The sequence below is a fragment of the Malania oleifera genome, chromosome 12 (assembly GCF_029873635.1).
Source record: "Malania oleifera isolate guangnan ecotype guangnan chromosome 12, ASM2987363v1, whole genome shotgun sequence".
NCBI classification, from domain to species: domain Eukaryota; kingdom Viridiplantae; phylum Streptophyta; class Magnoliopsida; order Santalales; family Ximeniaceae; genus Malania; species Malania oleifera.
Window position 1 is genome coordinate 70,190,759 of NC_080428.1, and position 22,865 is coordinate 70,213,623.

A 22,865-nucleotide genomic window follows, 5' to 3' on the forward strand; every position below is an offset into this window, starting at 1 on the left:
GAATTTGTACGATTTAAATAAATATAATATAAAATTATATTAAATTTTGTCCACATCTACATATAAATTAATTCCACGTCATGCTCGCAAGTACAGCTTAAGAAAAGGAAAAGAGCATTTAATAGTTAGAAACCGATAATGTATGAAAATGAAGAAGCAAAAAAGGGTCAAAGAGGGGTTTTGGATGAATTTTGATTTATAGAATGAAATGGAATTGAATAAAAATTTAAATAGAGAGCACGAAAATTAAATGATAAATTCAATTCCATTTCACTCCTATTTACCAAACATGCAGTTAAGGCACGATAATTATCCCCACGTATCAACAAGCGTCAATTGAGTCCTCCGTTTTTATTCACCGTTATGATACATTGCACAATTCAGATCGGAGTATAAAGAGGTATAATTTTGATTCTTTCCCACTGTAAGGTGTGACAATTTTCCATTCCAGTCCAACGGTTTACAACACATGAGGCTATTGAGTATCAAACACAGGCTATTATATATATAAGTAAATATGACATGCTCATTCACATAGAGAGAGAGAGAGAGAGAGAGAGAGAGCATACACGTTGAAACTTCATTAGCGAAGCTGCACGTAGCCCAATGCCCTGGATGACTAACAATGAAATCTTTGAAAAGAAAGAAACCAGACACACAAATTAGAACTTTTGTCCATCCTAAATTATCCCAGTAGAGATGCTCGAGGTTGCATTTATCTTCAGCGAGTGGTCAGGAACATATGTAAGACCTGGCATAACAGAAGATATATTGTACAGATCACTTTTCAGATTAACTATACTGCAAATATTGATCCATTTCACATGACTTCCAAGACAATTTTGGAAAGATATGAATAGTATTATATAAGGGATATCAAGGTCTCAAAAACATTCATACGATCTGATTTGAACGGGCATATTGGGAAGGACAATAAAAGGTGTGTGAAGGTGCATGGAGAACACAGGCATTGAGACAAAAATAACCCTAGTGATATGACTTTAGATTTTCCCGATCTTGTTATAATAAATGCCTACTTCAAGAAAAAGAGAAGAACACTTAATAATCTTACAGAATTGACAAAATAAAAGCCAAACAGATTTTTTTCCCCAAGTAGGAGGTGAGATCGTTTATCATATAAGGATTGTAAAGTCATCCCAGGTGAAAGTTCGTCTAAATAAGATAGAACTTTAGCATTAGATACATCCACTAAAAAATGAACGAGAGAGAACAACATAAATCAAAGCGTGATTTGACAATAAGGTATAAGATAGATGCAAACACCCAGTGGAATAGGATGGCTTGCTCCAATGAAAAAAAAGCAAAAGAGATTTCAAGAGAATCTAGAGGAAGATTCTTGGGCAATGAAAGAAAGTTGGTAGTACGATCAAGATGTCCAAAAACCCGTAAAAACAAAAGAAAAATGGAAAAATCGTATGAGCATGGATTGAAAATATAAAGGCAAAAAAGAAGTAAGAAAGGCCATTATTGAAATGAAACATAGAACTTTTAATAATTTATATGTTAGACTAGACACAAACGAAGGGGATAGATACATATATAATAAGGTCTTGGTTAAAGAAGTAGACACAAAAGAGAGGTGGTGAAGATACTTTAATAAGTTCATAAAAATCAAATTGAAAGCTTAAACTTAGAATTAACAAATGGAGAAAATACTAAAACCTGAGATTTATTCACAAAATTAGAGTTACTAAAGTTAAAATGACTTTAGAAAAGATGAAAATTGGGAAATATATAGCACAGATGGCATCCCAATTGAAGTTTGTGGAAATGCCTAGGGGATCATGAAAGTATATGGCTAACTAATCTATTCAACATTATTATGAAAACCAAGAAAATGTTAGATGAATGAAGGAAAACTCATTAATACATGAATAAAACAAACGGGATATTCAAAATTGTAATAACTATCGTAGAATTAAACTTAGTCATACAATGAAATTGAGCGAAATAGAAATTGAACAAACAATATGATTAGAAACAAGACTATCAAAGGTTCAATTTGATTTATGCTTGAGAGATCAACAATAGAAGCTATTTATCTCTAGATAAAATTAGTGAAAAAGTTCAAGAAAAAGAAAAGGGATTTGGATATAGTTTTTATTGACCTAGAGAAAGCCTGTGATAGAAAAGAAGTTCTATTGTAGTTTGTAGGGAAAAAAAAAGTATACAATAGGTAACTAGGAATACAGATGTCATTAAGGATATTGTATAATACAGTAACGATTAGCATTAGGACTGCAAGAGGAGAGTAGAAAATTTTCAATCACAATAGTTGTATACCAAGGTTCTACTATGAGTCCTTATCTTTTCGCTTTAGTGATTGATGAGGAATATCGATGGTCAAGAAATAAATAGCACTAGTAGATTTCGATATCCTAGATATATTATACAAGCAAAAGGAGAAATTGAAAGAGGATCTAATAAATAGAGTTAAAGTGGGTTGAACAAAATGGGGGAGTGCTTTGGCATGCTGTGTGATCGTAGAATACACCTAAAATTAAAAGGAAAGTTCTATAGGACACCTATAAGACCAGCCAATGCTTTATGGATCAGAAAGTTGGGCAACAATGAAGAAAGTATCTGAAAAGTAAAAGTTTCCAAATGATAATGTAAAGGTGGATCAGTGGAACATTAAAAGAAAGGAATTAACATATTCGCAATAAGCTAGGCATAGCACCAGCCACCAAGCTCCAATAGAGGATAAGATAAGGGAGGAGCGGTTGAGATGGTTTGGGCATTTGAAATGCAAACCAAATAGTGCATCTCTGAGGATGAGCTACATCATTGCTGGTCATAGAAGAGGTAGGGTAGACCTAAAATAACATGGAATGAGAAAATGAGGATTTAATAGCTCATAAGCTGGTGGAGAAAAATGTCTTTGATTGTGTGAATTGGCGGAAAAGGATTTATGCAGCCAACCCCACCTCGTGGAACTTAAGACTTGCTGTTGTTGTTGTTCAGATGATTTCAAGAATGTGGAATAAATAAATAACTAAAACGGGCATGGGCAGATGAGCACCTTTCTCTTTAACATCAATCTGCAAAGTGTCAAGTGTGATTATGCCATCAGTCAGTGGGAGCAGCTCAAGCTTGATAGTGGTAGTAGAACGAGAAGGAACGCATCTGATAAAACCATAGAAAATCACAATCATCTGTGTAAAATCCTAAATTGAAGAAGAAGAAGAGCAATAACAAAAATAAAGTGATGCATTACCCCAGTGGAACTCTACTGTGCAACCACAAATGCGTACAACCTAAATCAGTACTTGGAATCACATCGGGGATGGGAACAGCTGGATCTTTCAAGGACGCGGGTCGAACTCCAGCTTCACTGTTCTGCTTCAGAGTTTTTCCTGGTGTTGGAGGCACTGAGTTCAGCCTCTGCATTGCTGTTCCATGTCTCTCACCACCCACTTTTCCTGTGAACTCTGAAAACCCAATAAATGAGCTTGGTGGTGTTGAGGGTGAAGGATTCAGGGACAAAATTGAAGGAGGAGAGTTAAACGATGCTGGAGCAAGAACTGTTAAAGTTAGATCTTCAGATGTCAAATTTGAAGCCTGAAGAGTTAGCACCTGATAATTTGAGCAAGTCAGACGAAAAGATTAGGAGCAGAATAGAGAGGAAAAAAAGGACAGGATTAAAACTGGTAACTGATTCATATTTAACCTGAACCGGAAGCTGAGAAACTCCTCCATTGGGTCCAAGAGACTGTCGAGACATTTCAGATGCAACAGAGATCATAAGATCTCTTGACAGGCGTGGTCGCCAGCTTGTTGGCTTCTTGAAAAACAATCGTGATTCTACATTAACATGTAAGAAATAGTAAGCATTAGAAAACAATAAATTCCTGAAAGTACATCATTTGACTCATTGAGAATAAGGCAATATATATACCAGTGAAATTACACCGACATGATACTACAACTGCATAGTGATCAGTGGTTGAAGCAGTTCCCTTTCCTCCAACAATCTTGGAGGGAAGATGCAAGCTTGATGCTGCATTTCCAGGCATCAAATGTGGTGATTGAGAACTTCTTTCACTATCTGCCTTGATATTCTTCCACAACGAAGTTGCCGGTTTCAGAATAAAAGAATGTTCTTCACCTCTCCTGCCATTGGAAATTTTTGAATTGAATTCATGAGAACAAAACAGTTTAATATCCCAAAAACTTCAGTTGTCGATGCTTTGCATTTTAATCAATCCCTTCAAATAAATGCGGAAATATTTGCATAGGGCAGTTCGATTCAGATTAAAAATTTATTTTCTGCAGGGGATAATAAACAAGATCATGTTGAGAAAAAGGAGAGAATAAGGCAAGAGCCCCCTGTGTGCTCCTCACTGCAGCTCAACATTTTATGAGATTCATCTCAGAAAGGCACTCCTTTGTGCAGAAATTCAAGCAAAATACATTCACATACAATGCTGGAGTGGTTTTCACTTGTTTTTACTTTTCTAATAAATAATTGGGGTTCAACTAAAAATGTTCATTAAATTATGGAAAAAAAACAGCCATTATTTTACACAATGTTAGTTGAGATAAATAGAAGAGACTCTATCTTTATAATGCACAATCTCTGTGTGATGTGTTTTGTAATGCAGAATGGAGCCTTCTAACTCAGTGTTGTTTTACAACAGCCATTAGATCTTTTGAGCTCTTGATTAAGAGCAACTTAGACTTCCACAGCTTCTATTGGGGATTTCAAGGGAGGCATTTAGGGTGTCTTCTTTTTTTTTTTTTTTCATGGGCTAAGAGTGGCTAGGCTTGGCTAAAAGACACTCTAAGCCCATGTTTGGTGCAGCAAAAGTAAAGAGGGGAAAAAAAAGGACCTTTTTTCCTGTCCTTTATCCTATCCTATGTAGATAGCAAATCAAACATGAGAGAGGAAAATCCAATGCTATTCATTGCAGTCCAGTCCTACAAAACCTTAGCCTGAGAAACATGTGAACCTTTAGAGGCATTTGGCAATCTTGTGAAATCTAGTGCTCTTTGTAGTCCACCAGAAATTCAGGGAAGAGATTATGCGATAATTTCTGTGCGCACACGTGCATGTGTGTTGCATGCTCAGATTTCCAAGGAATGACAAGAACACATATTTTCCAGCATCATCCAGTTGTCAGGATACTAAGAAAAAAGACTTGGTAACATGGCTACCAACTTTACAGCCACAACAAAGGTTGTAGCAGAGTCATAAAGCAGCTGAGTAGGAAATGTTAAATTATGTATACTTGACTGGACAAATCAAAATTTAAGCACAAAGCTAAGTAAGCGTATCTACAAAAATACAAGACCCCACACACAGCTTATATGATTTCTTCAAATCCAGACCATGTTGAGACCTTGGGTGCAAGTGTGACAGCCATCAAAAAGGTGAAAATGTAACAAAAATAGCTGAAAATAATTGTCAACACAAAAAAAAAACCTACTATCTTGAAAATAACATACTGCCTCATCATGTTACCATACATCATCTCCTTTTCAAAGTCTATTAAGCTTTCATTCCACTACGTTACTAAGATGAAATGATGATGGGACATTGCATCAGGAGGCACTTTCTTTAGGTGCCATTTTCTAAATCTACTTCCCTTTTATCCACTTGTACTAATTTTGGCATAGAAGGAGCATTTTCAGCTTTCTATGTAGGGGCCATTTGCTTGTTTGCAAGTGAATTACCCAGATGGAAACAATGTTTATTACATTTAGATCCAAAATTAAATAATTTCAATGAGTAGATTGGCACTGAACAGATTTTTCAATAATACTACGGCTGGAAACTAAACAAGTATATAAGTTATTAAGATGGAAATCAATATTGATAAGCATGACATGCTGAGGAAACCTTCACTTGGAAGTACGGGTAAACAAAAAATACTGAAAAATGGACCAAAACCGGACAAAATCACAAGCGGTTCAGTTTTTTGGTATTCGGTTTTGGTTTCGGTTTCGGTTTCGGTTTCGGTTTTCAAAGTATAACCGAACCAAAAAACCGATTTTAATTTAAATGATATATATAAATTAATATGATTATTTAATTATGATTGGTCCATATAATAAGTTAATCCAGATTACTTAATTGTGGTTAATTGATATGTAATTTGCATTATGATGGTTTGTAGGAGCTACTAAGCTCATAAGAATTAGAACAAAAAGAAAAGGTCCAACAAGACCAACACGTCCTCAGTTGTCTAAACTATTTAACAAGTTTAATTTTGTTAAAATTATGAAACATTATAAAAAATCAAATTGCCTAATAGATTCTCAACAACCCTTGTGAAAAATAATTGTTGAATATTTATAAAATTGGTTAAAAACCAAAAAGACCATAACTGAACAGCCCAATGTTCGGTTCTCCATGGAATAATAAATTTGGTTCGGTTTCGGTTTCGGTTTGGGCATTCCAAAAACTGCAAGGTTCGGTTCAATTTTCGATTTGGTCCATAACCAAACTGAACCGAACCGATTACACCCCTACTTGGAAGAAAATGGCAAGCAACAATGAAAAGTAAATTTTATTTATCAGCAAGTAAATTTTTATGGTAGAATGGGAGAAAGAGCAAAGGACAGAACCCAAGAACAGTCATTTTGAAAATAAGATATATTTCAGTGTCTACAGAGCTTTCACATATTTAACATATTTAATTTGTGTGTACCCATTTTATATGGGCATCTCATATAAAGTTACCTTATTAACAAAAATAGTTACGGAGCTAGTTTGTCAGGAAAATGGCCCATTTCAAAAGGTCTTGGGTTCAAGTCTCTCTTATCCCACACCCCCCACCCCCAAAAATTTTGGGAAGAATAAAATATCCAGTCACGTACAAAAAATTCAACATTTGAATCAGCAGATTCCTTAAAAATTCATCTTCCAATGGTGCAGACAGATACAGCCTTCCAATCTGTTGGTTAGCACCATGAATTAGTTATCCTAGAACAGTTCTTATTAGTATGTTCTAAGCTCAAGCTCACAGCAACTATTTAAGATTGCCTGCATGAATCAGGTAACACTTGCATACCAAGTTAGTGCCTCAACAACATACAAGTAGAGCATCAAATTAAACCATTAGCATTGGAATTGCCAGGGTAAAAGTCAATTTCTAAAGCAGAACAGAACAAATTAAGGTACCTCAAGAGGACAACAACCTGAGTGGTAAATTAGGCAAGCTGTCATTGTTTCCAGCTTCAATACATGCGATGGGTAATGATATAGGTGGTCCACCTTTTGAAGCCTCCTCAAAAACAACTGTTATAGCATCTAAAAATACCACAATATCTGGTGTATGTGCTGGAGAAATGTTCTGGAAAACAATTTGAAAACTCAATTAGTATTTTTTGCAGAGGAAGGCAGAACCTAAAAGGTATGCCATTGCCTACTCAGATTAAATTTTTCATAATTCTTTTTTTTCCCTTTTTCTTTTTTTTTTTTTTTCTGGGGGGGGGGGGGGGGGGGCGCGCGCAGGTTGGTTTGTTACTTATCACATAAAAATGGTTCCATTTTTAACACCCAGAGCGCAAGCCTCCCACACCATATCAGCAATCTGCAGAAGGCACTTGGAACAATGTACGCAACCTTGGCCTCCACTTTTCGTAGAGGCCATTTCCATGACTTGAATCACTGGCCTTCCAGGTTGAGTGTAACATCCTTGCCATTGGGGCCAAGGATCAGCCTCATATTACATAAAATTTATTCCAGCCACACACACACACACCTCACCTTTATCTGAACGCAAAGGAGGTCATCTGTATTGCAATCAGAAGAAAAAGAATGGATTTCCACAGGTTGAATGATTTCAAGTTTCCTCCTCCACCTCCTTCCAGGTGTGTAGATACCTTCCAATCCACAATGAACAGAGAATCTTTCTGGCTCCAGTGAGACACCTCGAAAAGATAAAAGCTCCTCATTCCCAGTTTTTTTACTATTCAAAATTTTCTGAGATGAAAAACGATCCCAATTTTCCAAGTCAAAGTTTGGTTTAGAACTGGGATTTGTAACAGGCGGAGGTGGTGGTGCAGTACTTTGAGGAATTGATGACATAGAGTAACTTCTAAAGTGACCAAAAGAAAAGAGCTGTGAACCAGATGAGGCAGGATAATTTGACCTTTGAGATACATTACCAACACCACTAGAATTTAAAGGAGGAGATAAAGGCCGAGCTGGGGGAGGAAGGGTATTATCCAAAGGAAGCAACCATTTTAACAGTTCTTCACATGGGTCCTGTGCTGCATGAACTGCGCTATCCTGGTTCTCGAGAGATAAATTTTTATTCTGAAATTTCTCAAATTGACGAATCTCAAGGATAGGATCTTGCAAAAAATCAATACCAACGTTCACTTGTAAAAGCACCTGCATCCTTCCAAACAAGAAAGTGGAATGAGAATCAGTGCAAGTCCAAACGGCTTGTTTATACAGAAATTAATGCAAGGAATATGAATTACACCACCAAAAATGTTTTCAGTCTTCAAATATAGGAAAAGCAATAAGGCATTCCAAGAACAAAGCAAAACTGCGGCAATGAAGCACAAAAACGCTACCAATTTAGAGTGCACCACATGAAAAGCTAGCAAACTTGCAAATCCATATATATCTAAACTGAGACAAACATGGATCAACCAGGATTAGGAAAAAATATACAGAACTGAAGGGTATGAAGGGAATCATCATCAGGAGTGTAGCCAAACAGCATTAGCTATAGAATTGTTGGGACAAATTCAGATTTCATAAAACAACAATGCCTTCTAAGCAGACAAACAAAATATTACAATTGGTTCATGTGCATAACAAAAGGAGACAGAAACCTGTAGCAGATGGATAAATAGACTTTGATCACTAGTAAAATATTTGTCGCAATGTGAAAGATCATACTCCTAATATTTCATTTCCCATGTGTATACCAACTAGCCTCCAAAATGAACGCCATTACATGCAGATAAGTTCTTCATCTTGGGCCAAGAACATAGCAAGTTTGATGGTGTTAAACTATGAGATTCGAGGTACATCACAGCACCCAAAAGTTTACAGTACGCTTCAGATTTCAAGAAAAATAGGGGAAGTTAGTGAGGCTTGTCTAGGAGGTGAAGAAACTTGGTTAAATATGTGAAAGCAAGCTAATTGATGATCATATTTTAGTATGATATTTTGTAGGTATTTGATGGAAAACCACCACTGGAGAACTGACCTATGTCAGTTTTTCTTAGCACAAGCAGATGGAGATTAAGGGATCCATTATGCGAATTTTCAATAATCATTATTTCCAAGGACAGTGAGCATGTTCAAGAGGACATACATTTATAAAGGTTTATGGCTTGGGAAGGAGTGGAGTGCAGCTCACGCACATCTCTTGGGGAGAGGAAACAACATCAATGCTTCCCCACATTTCATTGCCACCATTCATCTGCTTTCAGAAATACCCCCATTATCATCTACTAAAGGTCCTCATCTCAGACTACAAACCTAGTCTGACCAAAATCTCAGCCACAAACCTCATTGCCAACATTCATCTGCTTTCAGAAATACCCCCACTATCATCTACTAAAGGTCCTCATCTCAGACTAGCAAGCCTAGTCTAACCACAATCTCAGCCACAAACCTGCTGACATAATAATAAGCCTCCCATGCTTGAATTCACAATGTTGATTACTAGTAAAGAAGGGAAATTTGGGTCATCTCAACAATAAATTCACCACCTTGTTAATTTACTGCAACCAAAGCTAAATGAAAGATCTTATGCTGGTCCATATAGCTTCAAATATACATCCAAAACCGCAGGGCAAAAAAAAAGCAACATGTCTGCCACAAACTGTTGTTCAGATATGCATTCGTTGGCACTCAACAGTCCGGTCAGATATTCACAGACATGCACCACAGGCCAAGAAACCTAGAAAGTTTACTTTCCACTAATTTGTGAAGGGCTTCTTTGACAATGCCAGAGATGATGATGACTAAATAGTTGGAACAAAGGATCCTTGTGTTGCCATCTTCTTGTGCTGCCAAAATAGACCATTGATTACATCCTAAATACCATGCTTTTGCTCATCTAGATAAGAATAAGATTGTTATTTGAATTATAAGACTTAATTGTAGTAGTGATTAGTAAATGAATGCTACATGGATTTATTGAAAATGAAATGATTTCAATATTTACATCATTTGAATATATAGCTGTAACAGCTACTTTAAAGGTTAACTATGACATTTGGATGTTTCAACTTTCAAAAATATGGGTGCTGAACTATGGCATCCAGAATAAATATATGGCAAGGAAAAAAAAGTGTCTACATTCAAATAATTATTTTCACATGTTTCAGATTATGTGATTATGCCTGCTCTAAGAAATTTTCTTTATTTCATCTACTAGCAAGTAGCGACTATAATTAATTGTTTTTTAACTGAAAATAAAACAAAATGCTGAATATTACATGGAATTAACACTTCCTCCAAGAATTCTCTCTCAAAAGGGGCAAAATTATCCCATGAAAAGCCATTCACATTAAGTTGCCACTCCACCTAAAAACTTAATAAGCTGTTAGATTGTCAGCTAATTATATCAATTATCAAACCCCTAACAGTCGAAACTTGCCCATATGTGCAACCTGGTTGTGAATTTGATATTTGTTGTTAATCGACAACCAAACAGCTTGAGCTTTTAGGTGGAGTGGTGACTTAACAAATCAAAATATTAATTTATTAAAGTTAATAAAACCCAATAAGAAAGAGAAAAGCAAGAGTAATGGGTTTAAGAGTGTTATATCCCCATGTAAACAGCTAATATATGAGCATGCAATCACATTACTGAGTCCACTAATGCAAGCCCAGACAATGACAATGAAAACTTGGGCAGGATAGTAATTATACAGATTTCTGTTTATAACTTGCAATATTATGATAATAATCAATACACAATATCCAGGTAAATTTACAAGGCATATTCACTTCTGTTATCACAGGTAGAATGTTATTCAAACCAGGGCAAGTAAACAGAAATGGATAGGATTACTATACTGTTATCTCTGAATGCATTGACATGTGCAAATAAAAACAAAAATCATGAACTTTAAAGACTTTATTCTGGTTGCAGATGTCTTCAGTAGGATGGTCAACAAGACTGTCAATAGTGGGACAGTGCAGAGTCTTTCTATGAGTACTAAAGAGGACTGTTTCTCATTTCATCATGACACTTCTTAGGGTCTAATGAAAGGGGTACTTTTGTTAAAGTTCTTACTTTGTTCCAAATTTTCAAAAGAGCATCGAGTTTATGGATTAAAATATCAAAGAGTGGCCTACTCGCTCTATTGAGTTGTCTGATTGCACTTCTTTGGCTAGATGTTCTATTCTTGATACAGCCCTTAATTCATAAGGGAGTTCCATTTGATGGTAATCCTCAGTCAAGTGCCTTTTAGGATCCTGTAGTGCCTACATTTTCTAAAGGTTAAATAGTTCAAAGGTGGTTTTTTTTTTTTTTTTTATCTTGGCTAATCTTGTTGCTGCATATTTAGGCATCTTTCTCTTCTCCTCCTCTCTATTTTTATCTTTGTTTAAAATTCCTATGATTGTTGCAACTAGGTTGGAGAAGATGATGGTAGATTTCCTCTGTCCTGGAATAAGAGCAAATAAGGATCATTTGATTAGTTGTGAGGTTGTTTTGTAGGCCTTAGTTTGATGGGGGGTTTAGGTCTTGCTACGTTAGTGTCCAGGAACGTTGCTCTGGTGGGAAAATGGTCCTTACATTTTCATTGATATAAATTTTACTTTGGAGTAAAGTGATATAGACTATACAGTAAGTTTGGTATTCAAGAGAACAGTTTGGATGCTAAATTAGGTGACAATGCTAACCATGGGTGCACTTGGAAATTCATCTCGTAAATTTCTACTTGGTTTTTTAATTGGGTCAAATATAAAGTGGAAAGGATCAAATATAAAGTGGAAAATGGGTTTTGGGTCCAATTTGGGATGATCTTTGTAGAGCTAATGTTAATTTTTCTGTAACTTTTCCTCGTCTTGGTTGCCTCTTGGCTTCATAACGCTCTAAATGCTAGTTTTCATTTCACTATTAATGGGTTCATTTCAAGAAATTTTCATTTGTTTAAAAATAAAGAGGCTGATGAGCTCATTTTCATCTTACTACTTCTGCATTCTTTTCACCTTTTCTCTAGGGATGATAGCAGGATTTGGGCTTTGGATTATTCCAGAGTCGATTGCTGTAGATCTCTCTTCCATCACACTATTCATTTTCTTACTCCTTTCTCTATAGTGAATCATATTTGGAAAGCTAAGGTTTCATCTAAGGTTAGGGCTTTTAGCTGGTTGGTAGTGCTTTTTAGAGTTGAAACTAACAATATTGCAGGCTTGCAGGTTATAAGACCTTATAAGGAAATATCTCCAGATATTTGTTTGATGTGCCACAGCAGTTGCGAATAGCATTCTCATCTTTTCCTGCATTGTTTTTCTGCTTTGTGGAATAGTCTATTCAATTGCTTAAAGGGCAAGGTGATTCCCCAGATTCATTGAGAAGTTTTCCCTTACTTTCTTTTCATGTTTTGGATGGGGTGAGGAGGCTAGAATTTTTGTTATTAAAAAATAATAATAGATGAGAGGCTAGAATCTTCTGTAGCTGTGGTGAAATTTACAGTGGTATGGTGTGTTTGGATCAACATCTACTTCTATGCTTTCCTTGGGATAAGATAGTTGTTCTAACATGTTTATGGGCTCCTACCTTCAGATCTTCTAAGGGGATGCACTTATCCAATATTCGACAAGATTGCAAAAACTTTATTGTGCTGATTTCTTGTTTTCTCTCTTTTGGTGATTAGGAGGATGTATTATCCTCTGTTTATTGCAACATTATTTTCTATATTTTCTTCACTGAATTTTTGCTTTTATTAAAAAAAAAAAAAGTTCATAAATGATTGGAAATGCAAAAAACATGCATCAAAAAATACAAAAGTGCTTGCCCTTATGTTTGTAAGGGAGGCAGGCAAAAGACCCATCTCATAAATCTAGAAGTTCATTGAGCATACCACTATGTCTCCATTAGAAAGTGAGCAACACTCAACAGTTCGTGCTAATCCACCAGAGACATTGGCATTAAAATCTCCTCTATCAATAACTGCACTAGGAGTCGTCCTCTTTTTCCCAGTCTTTCTGATTTCATCTGCCATAAGCTTTTGATCAGGTATCTCAGAAGTTTCTGGATATGTTTCCGGAGTTTTTCTTTTTGACCAAAGTGGCTCTCCTGACTCAGCAATCCGAACAAAAAAATGGGAGTTCCTAAATCTATGCAATAATGTTTCGGTCTGTCTTTTGTGATCTTCCATTCTAAGAAGAGATTCACTGGCAGAAATATCCTTCTGAGGATCCACCTTCTCTTTCAAAAGGTTTTCACCTTTCTCATCCATATATTGACCATCAGGATTCACTTCCTCATTTGTGAAAGAATTAAAATCTTGTTCAATGTTTCCATTTTGATTCTTGGTGTTTTGTCCTTTGCCATTTTTACTCATCACTGCAGCAACTTTAAAAGGAGTGATAATCTCTGTATCCTGCTTAGAAGCCGACAAGCATGCCAGGATATGAACTTGTTCACCTGATAACAAACACAATTGAGGTCCTGCTTAAAAACTACAACACTTAAACTGAAAATCAGTGATGAATGTTATAATAAAAAGAAGCAAGAGATTTACAGAATGGCTACCAGGAAATACAAAGGAGCGGTTCAGAGAGCGAAATGAACTTATATCTGGTGCATCATTCCAATTATCAGGAAGTTCCTCTACAAGAGCAAAAATCAAGCATTGGATAAAGTAAAAAGAAAAAAAGAAAATAACTTACAGGATCTCATTTAATGCAGGCAATGCACAAAGAAAGAACTTAATGAAACTATTTCTAAATTATAGTTTTCAAATCTAAAAAAAGGCATAGTTACAGAATTTCATCAATAGAGGATCTTTCGCTTACAGAATTTCATCAATAGAAGATCTTTTGCTTGGTCTAATTTTTGGGAAACCCCTCGCTGTCCTTAATTGATAGGTTTATCTCATCCTTTGATTGGGAGGATCATCTTTCTCATACAGCTCAGAAGCTTTTTCCAAGGCCAGTTTCAGGCCATCTCCCAGTCATCCTTGACATTGGAGGAGTGGTACGAGGACCTAAGCCCTTTTACTTGAAGAAAATGCGGTTTTGAGGACTGTGTGAAGGAATGGTGAAACCAGCTACAAGTTGAGGGACATGCAAGCTTTGTTAAAAAGACTAAAACAGGAAATCAAGAAATGGAACAGAGAAATTTTAGGGATGTGAAAGTAAAAAAGAGCTAGTTCTTAATGAGATTTCAACTCTTGATCTAATTTCTACAAAAAGCTCTACCAAGACTTATGTTCAAAATACCTCTTTAGAGGGTATGCATCTCAATCAAATTAGTGGGGATAAAGCCTCTGGGTTGGAAATACCATTCAGTGAAGAGGTTCTGACCACCCTAAGGAATTGTAATGGGGATAAATTCCCAGGGCCAAATTGCTTCACCATGGATTTCGGGGAAACAAACTGGGAACTTGCCAAAAAAAAGTGACAAAGCTCTTCAATGATTTCTATGAAACAGAGGATTTGTAGCAGCCTTAATGCAACCTTTGAAGCTCTGTGCCATCAATACAAAGATTTCCAGCCTATTAACCTTGTTGGGAGTATCCACAAGCTCGTTTCAAAAGTGCTCACTTCTAGACTGAAAAGGGTGATACAGGAAGTAATCAGCCCACATCAGTTTGCTTTTGTTGAAAGGCGAAAAATTATGGATGTTGTCTTACTCCCAAAAGAAGAGATTGACACCCACATAAGAGGGGATGGTGACAGAATCTGCAACGTAGACATGGAAAAACCCTTTGCGATGTGTCCTAGGAACTTATCCCGTATGTTATGGACAAAATGAGTTTACAGATTAAAAAGAAATGCAATTCTTCCCAAGCTTCTCAATTACTATAAAAAGGAAATCCCACATCTCTTTAGATCTATCAGACGCCTAAGACAGGAGGACCCTCTTGCACCCCTCTTGCTTATCTTGATCATGGAGATTCAGTACAGTGTTGGTCCATGCTGTTGATGCCAGCCCCATAAAAGGATTTGGTATAGGAGAAAGACATACTTCAGTGAACATCTCTTCTTACTTTTTGCTGACAATACCATATTTTTTTGTGGGGCATCAATTGAGCAGATCTGCAAGTGAAGGTACATTCTTCTTTGCTCTGAAGCAATTTCTGGGTTTAAGGTCACCTTAAGCAGATGTTAATTAATCCTGGGGAGAAGGGGTTGATGGGAAGTAATTTGCTGACACTTTTGGATGCAATCAGGAATCTCTTCCTATGCTGCATTTGTCACTACCTCTTGCGGCAAAGGTTAAAGAGAAAAGCATATGGGACCTGTCGAAAATTTTGAGGAAAAACTAGCTGGATGTAAGAGGGACCTCCTTTCCAAAGAAGGAAAGGTCCCTCTCCTCAAATGTACAACAGCCAAGCTGCCCATGTATTTTATATCCCTCTTTCCTCCCTAGTTCGCTGGCAAAGAAGCCAGAAGACATTCAGATTTCAGAAGAGATTCTTGTGATCTACCGACTTGTGAGGTAATTTTGCAGATGAGTTCAAGTACTGCCAGGTGGAAGGTTGTTAAATTACCTTTGATACTTGGGCCTTGAGCATTAAATCTCTTGCTAGTTTCAACAAAACCTCTAGCAGTCAGGATATGGCACTCCATCGTTGAAAAGGAGAGCCTACGGAACAAGGTTGTTGATTCCAGGTCGCCTTTTGGGTAATAGGTGGTTCACAAAGCTAACAAGCAGAGGAGTGTGGAGATGGAACATGTGGCTGTTCTTGTTGGAAGAGGAGATTTCTGCCCCCACCTATATGATACTTCGTGCTCGGAGCAACCTCTTAAATTCCAATCTCCATGACTTTTGGCTTGCAAATGAGGGGAATTTTCTGGTTGCAAATTGTAGCACTTGGTTAAATGACACAATGACTTAAAAATAATTTCCAAGAGCAGTTTCCGGATTGGAAAGATGAACAGACAACACCCTTATTAATTGTTTTAATGATCTCTGACTGAAAAAAAGGGTGATAAGTTGGGGAAGCAAATTCAGAGTAAAATCCTTTTGCGTTCAAAGCAGGTCAGTGGCAATTACCGAGATTGTTTTTCTTGGAAAGAAAGAAATATGGAAAGTGGGAGGTTTAGAAAAAAGTTGCTATATTTACTTTGGGATTTGAGAGGCAGCCTGGAAGATGATCCTTGACATCAATCTGAAAAAGAGAAAAAAATTTCTGGTTAACGCGTCTTTCTTACGCAAATAGGAAGGAGAATCCATCTGCCACCTATTCCTCCACTGTTCTTGAACCAAGGAACTCTGGAAAAAGCCTTCTCTTTTTTTACTCCTTTCCCACGTGGGAGCTGACTTAATAGATCAGGAATTGTAGGCTTGGGTGGGGCTTTGAGTCTGTACATAAAACAAAAAAAAAATGAATAACAAATCCACCTTATGGCTTTATGGGTTGTGCAAAGGGAGAAAATAGAAAACTTTTTAAGAAGATGACTCTGGCCCAGCTTAATGATTGATGGTTACAATGCCTAACATTTTGGTGTACTGGTAGTCTAGTAGCCATGAAAAGGGTAGGCACTTCCTTGATGCCATTCTATTTAATTTATCTCTACTGATAAAAGAAAGAAAAAGAGTAAAAATGACAAAGACAAATTTTAAAACTAAAAATATGAACAAAAAAAGAGTGTCTCCAGGCCACAAGGCTCTCCACTTTGCGAGGGTAGGGGGAAGGTCGTCAAAGTGTCCGCCGCCTTACCCCTGCTTTTTTATTTTTATGCAGAGTGCCTGTTTCCTCGGACTCAAACCCATGACCAACCAGTCACAAAGGAGGAACCTTACTATCAATCCAAGGCCTGCCCTCTTAAAAGCATGGAAGCTGAACTATAAAATTGGGTTGAAAAATCATCTAGAACTCAAATAAAGCTCAATGACAAGATAAAATAAACCTTGGGGGCTCAAGAGATTGTCCCTAACATGACGAAGCAGATAATTTTTTTTTTTTTGCTGGGATAGAAAAAGAATTTCATTCACAAGAGAGAAGAATTTACAAGTGGAGGAAAAGAGATCCTCCTAAAGAAACCGAGAGAAGGAGAGAGAGAGAGAGAGAGAGAGATTACAATAATGCTCCCTTCCAGCTCATCTGAAGACCTGAGAAAAGTAAATCCCGAAAAAAACCAAAGGATGAGTGCAAAAAGACCCAAGGAAAACTACTCTATCCCAAAGGAAACAAGGTGGATTTGATTTGCCATTAAAAATCCTTGCATTCCTTTCCATCCAAAAGAGTCCAAAGGAGGGCAAAGATAGCACATCCCAAAAGAGCCGTCCCTTTCTTTTCCTGAAGCTGCACTTCTAAGAAAGCTTGAACTCTTCATGGAAAACCAGACTCACCAAAGACTGAAAACAACATAAAACCAAAGCCACTTAGCCATCCTGCAATGGAAAAACAAGTGGTTGATAGTTTCATTTGAGTCATCACAAATGATATATATCTATCTGGACTATAGGTTTGCGAGGCCTCCTATTCTGCAACAAATCATTAGCATTAAGCCGGTAAAGAACCAAAGTTCACATGAAAGCTTTAATTTTGAAAGGAACCTATGCCTTCCAGATAAAAATTCAAAGGAAACTATAATGACTAAAAGATTTCATAAGTTGAGAGAAAAAAAATTTAGTGGTTAAAGAACTAGAGGAATCCCCTACCCAAATCGTCAAGTCATCTCTCAGCATGGAAGAAATAAACTCCAACACTCAATAAAATAGTAAAATCATCAACCTCTCTCTTATTGAGATTCCTGAAAAAGTGAAAACCAAATTGCAGAAATTAATAATCAGAGAGTTGTGTAACCTAGACAATCTAAAAAGATGGAGAACTAAAGACTCCAACAAAACCTCACCCACCCAGGTATCTTACCAAAAATGAATGCTATTTCCATTACCGACCTGAAAAAGAGTAAAAGGGTAGAATAAATGGGCTATCTGAGAAATGAATTTCCAACAACTTGCAAGAGAAGCACAACCACTTCCCCTGGTATCCCACCCATTCCGACGCAAACCATATTTAATTCTAATTGCCATGTACCAAAGGGAGTCAACCTCCAAGGAAAACCTCCAAAGCCATTTTCCAACTAGCAAATGCTTTTAGATGCCACATTCCAAAGTCTCAAACCCCATTCAGACTTACATTTTCAAATCCTATCCCAACTAACTAGATGATCGCTCTTACCCTTCCCAACTCCTAAAACCATAAAAAATCCCTCAAAATCACTTACATCTTCAAATCCTATCCCAACTAACTAGATGATTGCTCTTACCCTTCCCAACTCCTAAAACCATAAAAAATCCCTCAAAATCCTCCCCATCGTCTCTGCCATCCCAACTGGAATTTTGAAAAGGGAAAGAAAAATATGTGTATATTTGAAACAGCAGCATTAAAAGAGTAATGTGGCCTCCTATTGATAAGTAAGCCCTCTTCCACACACACACCCCACTTCCCAAAAACAATCTACTCCACATCCTCTCCACTACTGGATCCCAAAATGAAATACAGATAGGATTAAAACCAAAGGGAAGACCCAAATATGTCAGAGGCCACTCCAAAATGGTGCAACCCACTAGATCAGCCAAACCATCTAAATCTGTCAAACTTAAGTTGATACCCACTACCCCACTCTTCGACATGTTAATTTTAAAAACTTTCAGTAAGGTAAGAGTCTTCCAAAAATTCAACTCAAGGGTAAAAAAAAAAAAGAAGGGTATCATCAGCAAATTGGAGATAGGACACTAAAATCTTACCAACCTTGAGACCCAGAATGACATTGAGACCTTGGGCATGATTGATCATCTTACCCAGCACAAGCCCCATGAGACCTAAAACCACTCCCTTAGTTGACCATTCACAATAGTAAACACTGTCACTGTGGATAGGCAGCCTTTCATCCACTTCCTCCACACCCCATCAAAACCCTTTTAAGGCCAACACCTAATCCAAGAAACTCCAACTAACCATGTCATAGGCTTTTCCAAATTCTAATTTTAAGTTAAACACCCCTACCCCCCCCCCCCCCCCTCTTTCCCTTTGTTCTCCTCACATCCTCCACCACCTCATTTGCTACAAGTACGGCATCTAGAATCTGCCTATCCTTAATAAAGGCAACTTGTTCTAGTGCAACTGTTCACCCTAGCACCTCCCAAAGGCTCTTAGACAAAATGTTGGCGAGAATTTTATAGAGACTATTTACCAAGCTTATTGGTCAAAGTCTTTTACCCTCTTTGAACGCTTCTTCTTAGGAACAAAAGCTATAACGTGGCGTTCACATTCCTCCCCACTTCCTTGTTTATGTGAAACTCACAAAAGAAATCCATTAAATCTTCCCAAATCACCTCTCAACTATCCTGGAAAAAAGCCCTGAAACCCATCAGGTCCTAGAGCTTTACACCTATCCATCTCAAAAATTACAACCCACCCCCCCACAAAAATCCCCTCAATGTCAAATAGCCTTTCTAGCCAAGTAGAAGGTTTTCATCGATGGGACTCCAATTGATTTATGTATTTTTTTTATATTACAAGAAAGTACATTAGATAGAAAGAGTAGAAGGTGCAATGTGGGGACAAGGAGTCCACTAAACAAAAAAGAAGAAACAAAGAAAATAAAAAACACTAGATCCCAAAAAACCTAAATGAGATTAACCATGAAATCCCCCATTTCAAACCCCTTCCACCATAATTTACTGAACTTATTTAATTCGCTAATTCCCTTTGACGCTTCACCTTTTGGCTTTTGCCACCATCCAAACACACTACATTTACTCCAATATGACTCAACTTTAAATCCAATTTATCCAAAAGAATTTGAGCTTCTATCTTCTCTTTCAAACTTTCCTCCACTAGTGTGGGCAAAATTCCAATCCTATGCTAAAACTGATTTGCCAACCCCATAATTTTCAAAAATAGAAACATTCTCTAGACCTTCCAATGGGGGTGGGTGAACATAAGATAAATCCCCTGACTTATCGCAGGAGTCAAAAACATGCCCATATTGTTCCCGAATCTCATCCAACAACCCCCAGCATAGTCAAAACCGCTATTATCACCAATTTCTGAATCTGAAAAATCCCCCCAATTCTTCACCTCCTTACCTTTTATAATCTCATTAGAACTTCTGCCATTCTTCTCAACCCGAACAACTTCCACAATATTGAACTCACCCTTAGAGTCTTTCCTTAGTATCAATGAGACTCCAATTATACCTTCAATCATCAAAATATTTGTACATCTCTCAACGTACAACTTCTTATCTATTATCACTTTTTCCAATTTTAACTGTATCCCACACCATATTTTCCTCATCTGTTTCCAATTTCTAAATCAAATTCTTTCTCCTCCTCCCATTGGCCACTTCATGAAACAGTTTGGTATTACAATCCCTTCTTCCACCCACTTCACCCTAGATTTTCTTTTCCAACTAGTACTCTCCCTAAAGAGGATAATCTCCAAATCATTATTAAGTTGGCCCTTACTAGCTCTATCCACTTTGCTAGCCAAGCCACATTCATCCCACCTATCCAAACATTCAACCTCATTTAGAATCAGGTTTTTCTTCTCTCTCAAATCACCAAAAACTTTCTTATTCCAAAGTTTCAATCTACTTTTCACATCCTCCAACTTCCTCATAAATCTAAAGCTCGCTCACCCTAAACATTTCTCTCTGTCCACCAAGGCTTAAATGCATTCTCTAAAAGAAGGGTGTGTCAACCATGGTTCTAAATAACGGCCACTACAGAGCATAACAACCATTATGTAACAGAATTTCACAGCCCCAATACCCATTCAAATCACTATAGGTCGTAACACTGGTAAAGCTTCCGCAACAGGTCGTAACGGGCATTACGCTTACATTAAGGGGCATTACACACATTCATTCCCTGACAACAGCCCTATATACAAAAAAATATCTCAATTGTTCTGAGTTCTACTGCATTTCTCCCTCTTTCCTAGGTCATCCATCTTAAATCCAGTGACCTATGGCTGCCAAAGAAATTTGTGCTTGAAACCGCAATCTGATGGTGATCTACAACTTCCTCTTCCCTTTGCCTGAAATTTTATCCATTCGGGAAGAAATTTGTCCCTGTTTGGAAGTAATTTGGGTATATTTGAGTAAGAAATCAAGCTAAAACTTGGGATTTGGGTAGATCCAAAAAGGGTTTGAGGCTTTGAGCTTCAAGGAGGGTCGGGAATGGGAGGCACTTCATGTTCATGAGTTCCAGAGTCCCGAATTCTTGTTCTCGTGGATTTGCCAACTGCCAGCAAGTATAATTTATCCTTCCCCCCCCCCCCCCCTATAATTTATCGCATCCCCCTCTCTTTTTCTTTTTTTCCCTTTTTTTTTGGGGGGGCAGGGGGTGGGGGGGGGGGGGGGGGAGCTAAATCTAGCTGAGCAACTTATTAGCTTAACTAATTAATTTGCTACTTATGGCTTAAGCTCAAAAAAATGCTTATAGCTTAAGTGTGTGAGAAAGTCATGAACCTACTGAAGTTAGTTAATTCAGTTATTTAGTTGAAAAGTCAGCAGACAACTCAGCTTACAGTTAGCAGAACATTCAGCAATAAAATTATTCAGTCAGCAAGTTGTAGCCAGTGTGATTTTTATTCAAAATTCTGTTCAGTTTTTCAAAGTGAAATACAGCTGTCATCCATTAATAGCACAGGAGTGAGTTATTTAGTCTAAGAATTTGTCATATTCTTTTCCTAGTTTCTAGGTTTATTTAATGAGTTGTTAAGTCCCTAGAATATTAAAATTTCCCATCTATTCCCCATGTACTCTGCCCTATAAATAGTGGCCTTATCCCAGTCATTTTAAGTAGTGAAAAAATAGAAAAGAATCTCAAAAGTCCAGCAAAAAGTGCTGCAGCACTGTAGCTTTTATATATGTAATTTCTTCATCAAGTCAGTAAATTACAGAGACATTTTTCAGTATTTTTCTTCTCTGTTTTTTCTGTTTTTCTATTCTTCTATTCCAACAAAATTTGGTATCAGAGCCATGTCGTCCAGCACCTCTTCCTCTGCTGGAACTTTGTTCAATTATTCTCAAAACCAAGTACCCATCTTCGAAGGAGAAAATTATGGGAACTGGACTAATCAAATGAAAATTTTCTTCATTGCACGAGACTTATGGGAGATTATTGAAGAAGGGTATGATGATTCAACTTCAGCAAATGATGATTCATCCTCTACAAACACAAGCACAGCAACCTCATCTCAGAGATCTGCCCAGAACAAAGAAAAAATCAGAAATAATGCTCTTGCTTTGAGTTATCTTCATCAAGGGATCAGCAAGACCATCTATCCCCGCACCTTTGGCATTCAAAAGGTTAAAGACGCATGGGAAACACTGCAGAAGGAATTTCAAGGAAACAATAAAGTAGTCTCAATCCGACTACAATCTCTTTGAAAGAACTTTCATTGCTTGGTGTCACGAGCTAAGCTTGTTCAGGGCATTATGCTTGCCTGTGACCACTTATCTCGTGTGCTTAGGATGGGTTTCCATCATGTAAATACTAGTGTAGGGTTAATTTCTACTAGTAGAGTCTTTGTAAGCCAAATAAGGCAATATGACTCCTCGGTCACTTTAATGTTTTCTAGTGCCAGGATGATAATTACATAAAAACCTCTTTAGGGGAGGGTGAGTGTTCATCAGTCATTGTAAAACTCACTAGGAATTTGTTAATGAATTACGTTTGCTTCAATATTTACTGCTTGGTTGCCACGGCTTTCATGAA

At 37.2% G+C, this 22,865-nt stretch overlaps 1 protein-coding gene across 3 annotated transcripts in view; it reads right to left on the reverse strand.

Annotated features, from left to right (window-relative positions):
- Positions 1–385: 385 nt before the first annotated feature.
- Positions 386–22,865, reverse strand: part of LOC131144579 (uncharacterized) — a 35,329-nt gene continuing 12,849 nt past the window's right edge. For all 3 annotated transcript variants that reach the window (XM_058093296.1, XM_058093297.1, XM_058093295.1), the window contains 9 exons: positions 13,710–13,787; positions 13,036–13,601; positions 7,736–8,365; positions 7,165–7,319; positions 3,920–4,134; positions 3,692–3,825; positions 3,239–3,597; positions 3,044–3,147; positions 386–751 (listed from right to left, as the gene is read on the reverse strand). In XM_058093296.1, coding sequence (XP_057949279.1) covers positions 681–751; positions 3,044–3,147; positions 3,239–3,597; positions 3,692–3,825; positions 3,920–4,134; positions 7,165–7,319; positions 7,736–8,365; positions 13,036–13,601; positions 13,710–13,787 — 2,312 coding nt within the window. In that variant the 3' untranslated portion in view covers positions 386–680. The remainder of the gene's footprint in view (positions 752–3,043; positions 3,148–3,238; positions 3,598–3,691; positions 3,826–3,919; positions 4,135–7,164; positions 7,320–7,735; positions 8,366–13,035; positions 13,602–13,709; positions 13,788–22,865) is intronic.